Source organism: Gavia stellata, chromosome 8, assembly GCF_030936135.1.
Source record: "Gavia stellata isolate bGavSte3 chromosome 8, bGavSte3.hap2, whole genome shotgun sequence".
NCBI classification, from domain to species: Eukaryota; Metazoa; Chordata; class Aves; order Gaviiformes; family Gaviidae; genus Gavia; species Gavia stellata.
The window spans coordinates 35,150,641-35,162,957 of NC_082601.1; the positions used below are offsets into that span (position 1 = coordinate 35,150,641).

The following is a 12,317-nucleotide window of genomic DNA, read 5'->3' on the forward strand; positions in this document are numbered from 1 at the left end:
TGGAAGAGATGCTGTGTAAATCTCCCTGCTTTATAAGCATCATACAGTACCCCAAAATATTTGCATTAAGGAAGGAAATTGGCAGAGGTGCCCATTCGAGTGTAAGAGACAGAACTTTTAACGGTCTTCATCACTTTTCTCCCTCTTCCCTTTAACTGAATAACTTTAGCCAAGTACTGTCCATTTTGAAAGACGGCATAAACAGGAACATTATGTATATAATAAGAACTACAATGAAAAAAAGTGATTTATGCACTTTGGGTTATTAATTCATATTCACTTTTCAATGGAAAACATGTTTAATCTTTTCTTTTGCAGTATGTCCCAATGGAGTCAAGTTCAACAACTGGAAATAAAGTTTTTGGAGCAGGTAGACCAGTTCTATGATGATAACTTCCCCATGGAAATCCGGCACCTACTAGCACAATGGATAGAAAGCCAAGATTGGTAGGATTAAGTTTATTCCCTCCCTTATGATTTCAGTCATGAACAATTTTTTACTCATCTGGCAGATTTTAGGGTGCTCATTTGTGAACTGTGCAGGCACCTGCACTTCAAGAATAGTATTCCACTAGTTATGGATTTAGCCTGTTGAACTGTCAAACTTTGAATTTAAGGAACGCCTGGAGGTGAGGTTTCATTTGAACTTATTCCTAAACAAAATCCAATAAAAATCGTCTGGCAAGTTAATGGTATTACAGGTTTTTCATAGGAAAAAAAAATACAAATTAGTTTTCAATGGAAATGTTATACATTTACATCCTGCAGCGTAAAATTGTTCATTTGTCCATATAATAGATATATAATTTGAGGGAACAAGCCAGCTATTTGCAGGAACTGTTCTCTAGAAGGTGAATTTAAGCACAAATTTGGGTTGAATTCGCTGGATAGTTATCTTAAGAAAATTCAGAACCAAATGCCAAAAAAAGTTTATATTAGTTGTACCAGAAAGAGACATCTCAATGTTTCAAGCTAAATCCACAAGACTACTGCAAAAAACATCTGCTAAGGAATATAATCTTTCCCTACAGTTTATAGCCCAGTATTTATGGGGCTATGGGAACACGGGAAACATTAACATCTCCTTTTTGCAAGATTTACCAGGCATATCTCAAACAGGTATCTGCCATTTGGAGAGCAAGGAGAGAGAATGTCCCGAGGACAAGGATGCCATGCAGTCCAAAGTCTATCTTCTTCTATTTTGCTCGCAAATGTAATTGCCCTTCACATACCAAGCTGTTCCGTAAACAGCAGAACCAGTAAAGCCTGTTTTTGTGTGTTTGTGTCCTTTGTCCCCTACATACCCTTCACCAGTAGCTTCAGAGTCTTCCTGTATCCCCAAATAGTTTGGCTGGGCGAAGGCTCATCTGGTGCCTGGTGTGAACATACATATCTGCTGACTGGCCATCTGGCTGCTGCCTCCTGGAGCAAGTTATTACTGCCATTTTCCTCAGTGGAGGCACTAATTTGGATTCCTCTCCTCTACCAACCTGCCAGTTTTCTGTGAAATTTGTAAGAACATACTATCTTTTGGACTTCAAGCCCAGCGTCAACTTCATCTGAAACTGGGCAGCAAATTCAGAAATTGTATCTGTGTGACTGACAGAGTGAGAGGGACAGTATGCATAAGGCCTATTTCCTTTGAGAAGTGGGCTACAAATGTTTAAATATTCACTGGACCAGAGACTAGAAAACCCTGGTTGTCTCCCCTCTGGCTGACTCCATAGCCTGTGCTAAGAACATCCTCACGCTGTCTTTATAGCTGCATATCTACATGAATATAAATAAAAGGATCATAAAATCAATTATTCACAAACCTCTAACTATATGCAAGTCACCATATATTTAAAGCCTTTTTTTGCTGCCTAAATTTCTGAATGGATTATGATTTTCTGTATGAGTAGTTTGACACTTCTTATGACATTTTAAACATGGGTATTTCTCACTTATTGATCCTCTAGGGAGGCTGCGGCCAACAATGAAGCAATGGCAACAATCCTTTTACAGAATTTGCTAATACAAGTGGATGAACAGCTGGACCGGGTTTCACAGGAGAAGAACCTTCTCTTGATACACAACCTGAAAAGAACCAGGAAGCTGCTGCAGGTAGGTTGTTACTTCAGATGAAAAATTGCGTACTCTTACTGGTGTCTAAAGGTAGTGCCCAGCCTCTGTTGAACGCAGTTCCTATGCACAGCTCAGAGCTGTCCTGATTGCTATGGACACCAAGCAGCTATGGAAAGACCCAAGCCTTCAGCAAGATAATACAAAATAATAATTCCACTGTCTGTTACTTTGTGGAACAACAATTCACATTTTAATGCACTCTGCTCAGATACAACCATGCTGTGACTTCTTAGCTCTAGGTGTGTCTGTGTCTCACTCAGCCCTTACAAATAAGACTGTATACTGCTTATGGATGTTCATGTTCATTACAAATGTAATTACCACCTTTCAGACACACACAGATATTTAACTATGGAATAAAAATGCATATTTTGGGCTTAAAGCAGCACCCTGAAAAAGGAATGCCTATAAATGATTAGCATGTTTGCTATTTTATGCTCAGCTGGGATTATTTGTTACGAATGGCTTAAAGGATTTTCCGTTAGGCTTCTGCGAAATGGTATTTATTTTGATTGGCTGAATATTTCTCTAATAATTGTTTATCTAAGGCAAGGATTCTCAGAGTTACACTTCATTAGTCACCTACTTCCTGACATCTATCCGTCTTCTGCATAAAACAGATACGCATCTGAGTTTATTGAAAGTTTGGGGTTTTTTCTCTTTTTTTGATGGTGTTTTCCATAAGTGCTTAAATGAGAGTTATATTGCTTCCAAAACATTTTCTTTATGTGATTGATATATATATATATATCTCCTGGTTTGGAAAATCTTAGCATGACCTTGCCAATTATTTTGTTGACTTTATGGCTGTGTGTCTTTCTATTCTTTATCCCTGATGGTGGCCTCTTAAAAATGTGACAATAGTTCCATCGCTACCACTTTTTCTTCCAGTGTTACGCAAGCAGTCTTATGTAACTTGAAACTAAAGTTGCTTTTTATTTCTTTTCTGATTTGTGTAGCAGCACTATCCATACTTTCAGTACTGCTCAAACAGCAAATTTACTTAACTGCTTTTGGTGTTAACTGCAGAAAGGTTAATCCTGTTATTTCGTCATGGTCTTGGCACACTTTACCTGGATAGAGCTGAGACAGAGCTGTATCACATTAGTAAAGGTATTTTCCCACAGTAGCACGGGGAAGGAGCATTTGAGGGTACTGAAAGAAGCAGTTGCATTGGTGTATTCCTAGCTTAAAAGACTGTGCATTTATGATTATACCATCACAATGTGCACATGCAGAAGGACTGGTATATATTTACACACAGGCTCTACAAGATTAAAGTCTTTCACTGTTCCTTCTTCTCTTCACACCATTTATTTTATTCTAAAATTTTTACCAAAACTTGAAGTGGCAGCTCTGCATGCTCTGTGAAATTCAGCATACCGAGACAAGTAATCAGGCCTTGGGCACACATACACAAGTTTACATAATAGCCAGTGTGAAAAGGGCCAGAATGAAAACCATTTCCTTTAAGTCCTGGCATGTTTGGAAATTATATTATGATGTGCTTCCTGAAGAGGACAAAGCAAAGGACCTTATTCCAGATAAGCAAGAGAAGGGGAGTTTTAAGTGATTTCTGATTAAGTGGTTTCTCAGGTGGCAAGGATCTGAGTCACAATTCCAGAACACGCCAAAACACTCAGATGTCCCCATTACAGCTGTACAGCGGGGTTACAGTCACCATATACTATTTACAGCAGCAGCAAAGCCAGCAGCAGAGCTGGTCTTTTCCTTATCTGGATAAAGCAACAGTAAAGGTCCGTGTGGGGTAGCCTAACCCATCATTTCACTTGATTGCTGGCTCTGAAAAGAAATGCCGCACGAGTTGCAACGTGCACCAACTAGTTTTCTCTATCACCCTGTAGTACGGTAAGGCCCTGACTTAGCAAGCTTTCTCAAGCAGCAAGGTCTCTCTGCTCCCTTGGGTTGCAAAGGTCTGTAGGTTTGCAGTCTAAAGCATTACGAACTTCTTGAGAGGACATGTGTGATGCTGGAGTTATACCGCTTAATAAAAAGGATCTCGGTCTTGAGCTTTGCAGTAAAATGTTTCCAACTGAGCAAAAAAAAATCCAACAGCTCTCTCCGTCACTAATAATGTTGGCCTTTCTCCATTATATCAAGACAGCAGATAACCCGTATTTGGATAAAAAGGTACTCATTCAGTTTCAAAATACACATGCGAACCACTAGATACTGAATGGCACTTTCACTATTAGAGCTTTTCCTGATTTCTTATGACCTTTAGCACTATTACCCACAGCCTATTCTGATTTCCAAAGTACTTTCTATATGCTGGAGTAGGACCAGACTCTTGCAATGGGTTGGAGTTTTTTATTATTATTATTTTGGGTAAGGCAAATAACGTAAACTATGTCTTAAGAAATCCGTGACAGGTATTTTGGATTTTTGTGTAAAATATTATGTTACAACTTCTAATATTTAGAACACGGGCAATAAATGCGTTTTCAGCCAAAGTACGGGCTGCATGTTCTATAGAGCTGCACAGGCAGTCTCCTGAGTGTCAGCTGTTAAAATTATTTCCTTACCGGTTAGGAAGGAAAATCAGGAAAAAAAGCTATAGTAGTTGTAATCAGTTGACATCCTATCCTTGTTATTAACTGTCAAGTATTATTAATGGACTATGAACTGTACATGACACACAGTATGGACAGTATCTGCTGTAATGTCCTTAAATTTGAGTATACAAATCATGTAATTATGGGTCTAATTTTTTTAATGCATCACTGATTGTATTTTATTGCTGAATGTATGAGAAGTTTGGAACTGGGCACTCGGATCCCCACCCACAGCTGGAGGCACTTGCAGATACCTAACTCTTGCGATTTGAACTAGTTTGTGACAGTTTCATGAGACAACACCAGAAACAGGTGACTGATGTACATAGTACAGTGCCATGGTCCCTTTTGTCCCAGCATACCACCTAGAGAAAGGGAGACTGGAAGGGTATGCTATAAAACTAGCAAGATTTTTCACTGACGTTGATGGAGGAAAGACTGGGTTCCTAAAGAGGAGAGGAAGCTGCATTTGTAAACGTCTCTTCATTTCTGGTGACTCTGCCAACAGTGTTGGTTTGAGTTTCTCCGAAGGTTAGTTATGATGAGCCCACCTTTATCTCTGCTTTGCTCTCTAGCACAAGCACTTTGAAATTTCACAGTTCACTCCTCTTCCTTCCCCTCTATAACACACGCACAGACATACAGACACATGTACAGCGTGCACACACACAGAGCTGTTCAACCTCAATACATGATCTGAGTGCAACGTTTGTTCGTTATTTTGAGCCAGGTTATGTTACAATATTAAGTAATACTTGTCAAACTAAATAATGCTGGAAACCAGCATTTATCACTAAGTATGCAGAGTAGCATGTTGAACTATGTATAGGTTCCTAAATACTACGACAATAGCAATAATAAAATCATTAAAATTAGAGAACACACAAAAGCCATTCAAAAGCAATCTGTACTTCTTAACAAAAGGCAAAATGAGGGACTAATGTTTAATTAGAAATACAACGAGGTTGTTAATGAAGAGCAGCCTTAGAAGAGGAGGCAATGCACACTTTATAAACGGCTTGTGCAGCTGTTTGCTAGGCAGCAAAGGACTCGTTAGGTCAAGATTCCTGGTGCTGTTACTGAATCTAGAGAGAACTATGCCTACAAGTTACCAGCACCACAGCCAAGCACACCCTATCTGGAAGATGTCCCTAGGATTTGTTTTTCTTTTAAAGTGGAGAAAATGTTCTATTCTGAGCTTCACTTGAAACATCATTACGTAAACATCTTAGTTGCTCTGTGAAAAGAGAATGGAAGTAGTGGAAAGAGTGAGAACTTGCCTGCCTCATATTTGCAATACAAAGCTTTGGGCAATCTTAGGCATTGTGAAGGGCAAAGAGTAGAAGTCTCAGCAGGAAGACAGGTCTGCCTGGCACCCTTGCTTTTACGCCACAGGGACCATCCCTATTCTCTCACCATTAGAGAAATAACTATGGAACGTGGCATTTCTGCTCAGACTGCTGACATTTCCAAAATTATCTTGAGGCAAAAAGAAACACTGACCAAGAAACATGCAATTTGACAAAGTTATAAGCACTTGAAAAAGTGCTGAGAAACTTAGCTAAGCAGCTGAGATTACTGCTAGCTCTGAGTAATTTGCTTCTATATCTATTTCTTGCTTTCACTGAAACATCGCTTCTTGACATTAATCTGGTATAAATGCACATATATTAAAATCAGGGTCAGCATTTTAGGTTAAAATCCTTCCTATTTACTTCTTACATTATTATTACTTCTCTAGCCAGTAAATTGGATTCATTTTTATAGCAGAGCAGCCTTTTGCTGCTGTGCTCTTCGGTGGGAGACAGTACAGCACAATCACTTGCTAAGGTTAACTACTCTGTCCATCTTCCTGCAGGACTCCCGCTCCCCCCAGCAGCGGTTCTGGAAAGGGACGAGGAGAGAAAACGTTTGGAGGCGGTGGGGGGGAAAGAGGAAGGGAAACTATGTCTATGGTTCTTTCGCCTGCTTAAAACCTAGATGGAGAAAAGCAAAGCAGATTAGTCACAAGGAGATGGTTTGTGCTGTTGCCATGACAACAAAGCATAAAGGGCAGATCTTAGCTCAGAAGAGCTGCCTAGCCCTTCTAGGAACCAAATTGCAGGTGCAACAGTCTACACGACCTTAGCCCACGAACAATTACGTCCTAGTTTTCAGAAGCAATGCTTTTAAATGACAGCATACCGGTCCCTGATACAAGCTCCTGTGCAGTACGTGAATAGATGTAGTATGCAAAGACGACTGGTGAAATATAGAGACAGGCACTGTCCACGTTCCTGACTCACATGCCAAAATCTTTGGTTAGGGGAGAGCAGCCGGGCTGCAGTGCACCAGGGGAGCCAAGGCAGGGGAAGCTCGGAGTAGCTTGGGAGTCAGAGATGGCCACCATAGCCCAGTGTCCCACTACTCTGTTTAGGAATGGTGCTGGTGGGCAGTTGCCTGGGGGTCTCTGAGTAGTCCAGTGATGTTCATCTCAGGGATGTTCTTCCCCCCACTCCAAGCTGCTGGAAATTTGGAGCACTGAGCAGGTACCTGCTAGACAAGATGTAGCTCCGTGGGATGCAACCTGGCCCGAGCATGGGCTCAGGTGAGCTCCCAGGACCTGAAGAGCCGCTGGCTGTGCTGCACGCTGCGATGGGTGCATGACAGTGACATCAGGAAAAAGCAGAAATTGCCAGAATTGTCCTACTCATAATTGAAGCTCTCATTTATGCTCTAGTCTCAAGATAACTTTTGAAAGCAATCCCTTCTCATTAATGGCAACATGCATCTGTGTCACATCACTGTTTACAGTATTCAGGGGAAAATCTGATTACATAAATCTTCCTTTATAAAAGTGAAATAACAGATTTCAGGAATAAGAAGTGCTGCTCTGCTCATTTACCATTGAAGCTTGAGTTAATGAGTATACTGTGTGCTCTGGGGAACAATTCACTGTAAGTGATGTATATTCATGATATTCATTTAATACTCACAGCAGATTCTAAGGTATTGGTGAACTTTACCTGCTCACCAGCCCTGCTAGAGCCTAAGATGAGGAAAGGGAAGGCAATGAAGATTCTGCCTGAACGAGCAGGTCTATGTGCACACCATTAACACCTTGGGGTGTGCTTACAAATGGACAGGTCAGGCAGAATCACCAGGTTTGCTGATTCACACTGACCAGTCATATTAAAACGAGCTTTTGGAAGCACTATAGTTATACTGTGCAGTTGGGAAATAATACTTTAGTTATATTTCTTTCTCCTACACAACCCTACTTTTTTATGGAAAGATCTGGACTAGCATCTGAATCATCTAATCAACATATATTAACATTATGGCACTTCTGTCCATATAAAATTCACCCTGTTTCTAAGTAGTACAAACAAATAGCATCTTACTTTACACAATGCTACTAGAAACGGTAACACGGTAGTGAGTTCCTGATTCTGTTTCAGGCTGGTGGTTATGCTGCCCAGCTTGTTTCCATTTATAATGAGAACTGAACATCTTTGTGCTTCTCCAGATGAAACATAAAATGAGCATACAAAGGTTTTTTAGTTCAGGTGACTGTTTACGCAAGTCACTGTACCAGAAAGGTACCTGCATGAGGGATCCTAAGATTATTTCTTTCAGTACATCAAAGAAAATGGACAAAATAATATTAGATCTGAAATAGGACATTCCAGCTGGTACTTAGCAAACAATTCTAATAAGCACTGTGCTGAGAAACAGTTGCAAGGAATGGAAACATAGCCACTGTTGTTTAAGTTGCAGTTTCCTGTTAAAGCTTACAACAGGGTGAGAATGGAACAAAATAGAGAAAGTTTCTAATACACCACAGAAGATCCATTTCAAAATGTTATTTACATGTATTTAGTGCTCACATAACCTGCCAGATCAACAAAGCAACAAATTATAATAGGAAACGTGTTTCGAACCAGTGTGTCCTGCTGTCTAATACAATTCAGATTGACTTTTCATATTAGCATCTTGCCCCCAGTGAGTTTTCCAGTTCAACCATTAAAACTGTTTACAAAAAAATTTGGTGTACAAACGGGAAACCCCACACAGAAGTCTGTATGCTAAAGCAGCTAGCTGTCTGCTGTTAGTGATCGTAGGCTGGTGACTGCACATCAGCTAATAAAGATTTTTAAAAATGATTGATACAAGACTGAAAAAAGGTTACTTACTAGAAGTAAAATATTTTTGAGTTCCTAGTTATTATTTAAAGAATGCAACTCTAACAGTTTATAAACATTTCAGTTTGTTTTTTTGTAGAAGGAATAGGAGTTAACTTACAATCAGAAGTAAAAATACAAGCAAACAAACTAAACAACCTCTTGTGGGCTTTGTTCATTCTAGAGTATTAAGGGCCCGGTTGCAGTCAAGCATCTGCCCGAGAGATTCGTTAGTAATACTCAGGTCTTTGTGTCCAGAAGATGGAGGGGAGGGGGAAGGAAAAAAAACAAACCATACCAAACACCCTCAGTCCTCTCTCTCCTCTGCTGCTTTACCTGTTTTCATAGGGAACACTGTACTTTTATTTATTCTGAAATAAATCTCATTTAAATAAGAAGGATTGCTATATTATTCAACCCCCCTGGCAGCACAGCTCTACTGCCTGATGATGAGATCTGCAGACATATATTTTCTGTAGCTGCATCTCACCCTACCTGCTTAGAAATCTGCTGGTTCTATAGACCCTTCGTTGGCTGGTTTTAGTGTCTGCTGGCAGGGACTCAGCAGTGGAATTTGGGGACAAACTGGGGTGTGGAAAAAAAGAGATCCCTGTCTTCACAGCTCATTCACTGTGCTTTTGCAATTTGGTTGCACATGCCCTAAAAAAATGTATGATCTTTTGGAAGTTATGCGTTATACGACACGAGAAAAGCAGAACTACAACACTACAGCCCTATGTATTAGGACTTCCCACACATCATAGGAGTTGTCTAAAACAATGAGGTTGCCTTTAAGTTCTCTCATGTATTTTGAGGGGGGGAAGGGGAAATCTAAAAATAAAAGTCTAACAAGAGCAGTCTAAAAAGACAGTGTCACAGGTACTTCCTCTTAAAGACCTAGATAAAACAGAGCCATCTTTCTAGCAGAAAAAGATTTTTTAGCAAGAATACTGCCTGTTTAAACACAGGCTTTAAAAAAACTCGCAAGTGTTTTACCTGTATCAGGGTAACACAAGGACCGACTCTTTCCTTGTATTCTAGTACTGTCTTCATTAGACTTTCTGCCTGGATGCATAAACAAAGGTAGAAAACAAATCAAGGCAAAATGTTGTTTGTCATATTTGAAGGTGAAAACGGGAAGTAAGTGTATATGGTTATGCCTTCCCACCCACACATTTCTTTGAGATACACAACTATACCAAAGGTTTTTTTCTTTCAAAAATAAAGTGATAAACAAAAGGGTTTTTCTCCCTGTTTTTTAATTACATGAAGGATGAGATATCGGCTTATCTAGAAAGATGCTGAGTACCAGACTTAGTAAAATAAGCATATCACAAGTGAGCAGCAGGGAAGGAAATGTATTTTTGCTTGACTTTGTAATCCTGTTTTCTGTCTCTCCGTGCCCCACCTCCCTTCCATCAGCTTCTTTAAATATTCATTCAACTTCCACAAATACATCAACAGTCATACTAGTTAACAGTTCCATGCCTCCAAGTAAAGCTCTTATTGTATACAGTTAAAAGGCTCAAGCAGGGTTTTTCTAGTAGAAACAAGAAAAAATACAGGTGATGTTTTTGATAGTTTAAAAAAAAAAAAAGAAAGAAAGAAAAGCAGGGAAAAAACCAACCAAATTCTGAAGCACTTTTTCAGAATTAGAAAGCACTAAAACCTGCTCAAGTCCTTTTTAGGTCACCTTGAAAACCAGGAGATAACCAGGTAAGCCCCAACTGACTTTCTAAAGGTTGCACGGCACATCCTTCTACATTACTAGGAGAGACCAACAGTCACTAATACCTAATCCCCTACTTTAATCACTGAAAACAGAGTCAGGATACTCAAGGAGCGCATATATAGTATTCATTTATAGATGTGCACAGAGACCTTTGACACATGAAAAGAAAGCTGGCCAATATTACTGTAGTTGGGAGTGATCCACTTCGTGATGGAGCTGCCCACAAGAAAATAAGCTACATTTTGGAAAATTAAAAAAAATGGCAAGAAAAGAAAAGTAAGAGAATTAACATTACTTAGATTTCTTCTTTTGTCTCAGGAAAAGCAGTACCTTTCAGATACTAAAACTGACAGTTGTTTGGTGCTCTTTTTAAAAGTACATGTATTTTAAAGTGTCATAATACGTATTTTAACGTTTCTCCATGATCTTATAATGTACAGAATAAAATCTGGCATTTCCCACGCCACAGTTTCATGCATCTTAAAATGTCTTAAATAGTTCAAGTTCTTTTAAAATTTGGCTAAGGGGTCTAAACTCTGCGCACTATAATGTATAAATTGTTTTTACAGAAATGCCTCTTCGTTTTTCTTCATGATCTAGTAAGATACTATCACAACAGATGTCTCTGGAGTAGAGAGAGTGTATGCTGGGCAGCGGTAGGAAGGTTTTCTCCCAAGGAAATGTCATCAGCATTCACAGAAAATTTTCACCTGTTCAGAATGAAAGTTTAATTTCCCCCGTTTCTTTAAATTTAGCATCATGCTGGTAGTTACTAAGAAGAAGCCAGTCCAAATAAGATCATTTGTTGTTTGTTGTAAATCTTGGTATGGAAGACCTCATCAAAACGGAAGAGAAGAGTAAGAAAATTTCTAAGAACAATAGAATTATAGTAATATTAGCAGATAAGACTAATGTTTCCATCTGAAACTTCAGGTGAAAAGTGAATCTTCAACTTCTCTTTGTTGGTATTTATCAAAAGACAATTGTAAGTTTTCTCTATATATATCTAAACTTAATAATACAATTCTGCATAACTACAGAATCCACAGTCTTCCTCTTTCCTGGCTGCCAATGCTCATGTCACACTAAGTTAGGATTCCCCCATCTCAAGCCTTTTTTTGGTTAAATTTCCTTTATTTTCCAACTTATACTACTCTTTCAACAATAGGAAATAATTTTCAATTAGTCATTCAGAAGCCAGTGTCATCTTGAGCAAATTCTGCCCTCAACCAAAGACAAAATGGAAGTGCAGAACAGCAAGAGTTGGCAGTAGGCAGATAATAAGGGAATACCGAGTGGCACGTTCTGAAGTGTAATTACCTCTGAGAAGTATAAAACATGCGGAGAAAAAATTCAGTGTTATTATTTTGACAGAGTCAAACACATTGGTTATTGTGCCTTTTAGTAATTATTGTTATTTAGTAAGTTACAATTATTGAGCTATTTAATGTTACAACTTATTATTTTATCAATTTTTTATTGCTGAGTTGCAATCCATCTGCTAGATTACTGCAAAAGAGGCTATCGATATAGCATATACTGTACAAGTATAGCCGTTCTAGGAGAGAGAGCTCAGGACCAACGGAAGGGGATGCCCGCTCAAGCTGTGGCACACCGCTCAGCTCTGTGCCAGCTGTCCAGAGCATCTGTCTACGGCAAAGGCAAGGCCTGTCCCTAGCCTTTGATTGCAAGCGTTCGTACTGCAGAGCCACCATTATT

General features: G+C 39.2%; 1 protein-coding gene across 1 annotated transcript in view; it reads left to right on the forward strand.

Annotated features, from left to right (window-relative positions):
- Positions 1–319: 319 nt before the first annotated feature.
- The window catches only part of STAT4 (signal transducer and activator of transcription 4), a 39,241-nt gene continuing 27,243 nt past the window's right edge, over positions 320–12,317 (forward strand). Inside the window, exons 1-2 of the mRNA XM_009820983.2 lie at positions 320–447; positions 1,962–2,106. Coding sequence (XP_009819285.1) covers positions 320–447; positions 1,962–2,106 — 273 coding nt within the window. The remainder of the gene's footprint in view (positions 448–1,961; positions 2,107–12,317) is intronic.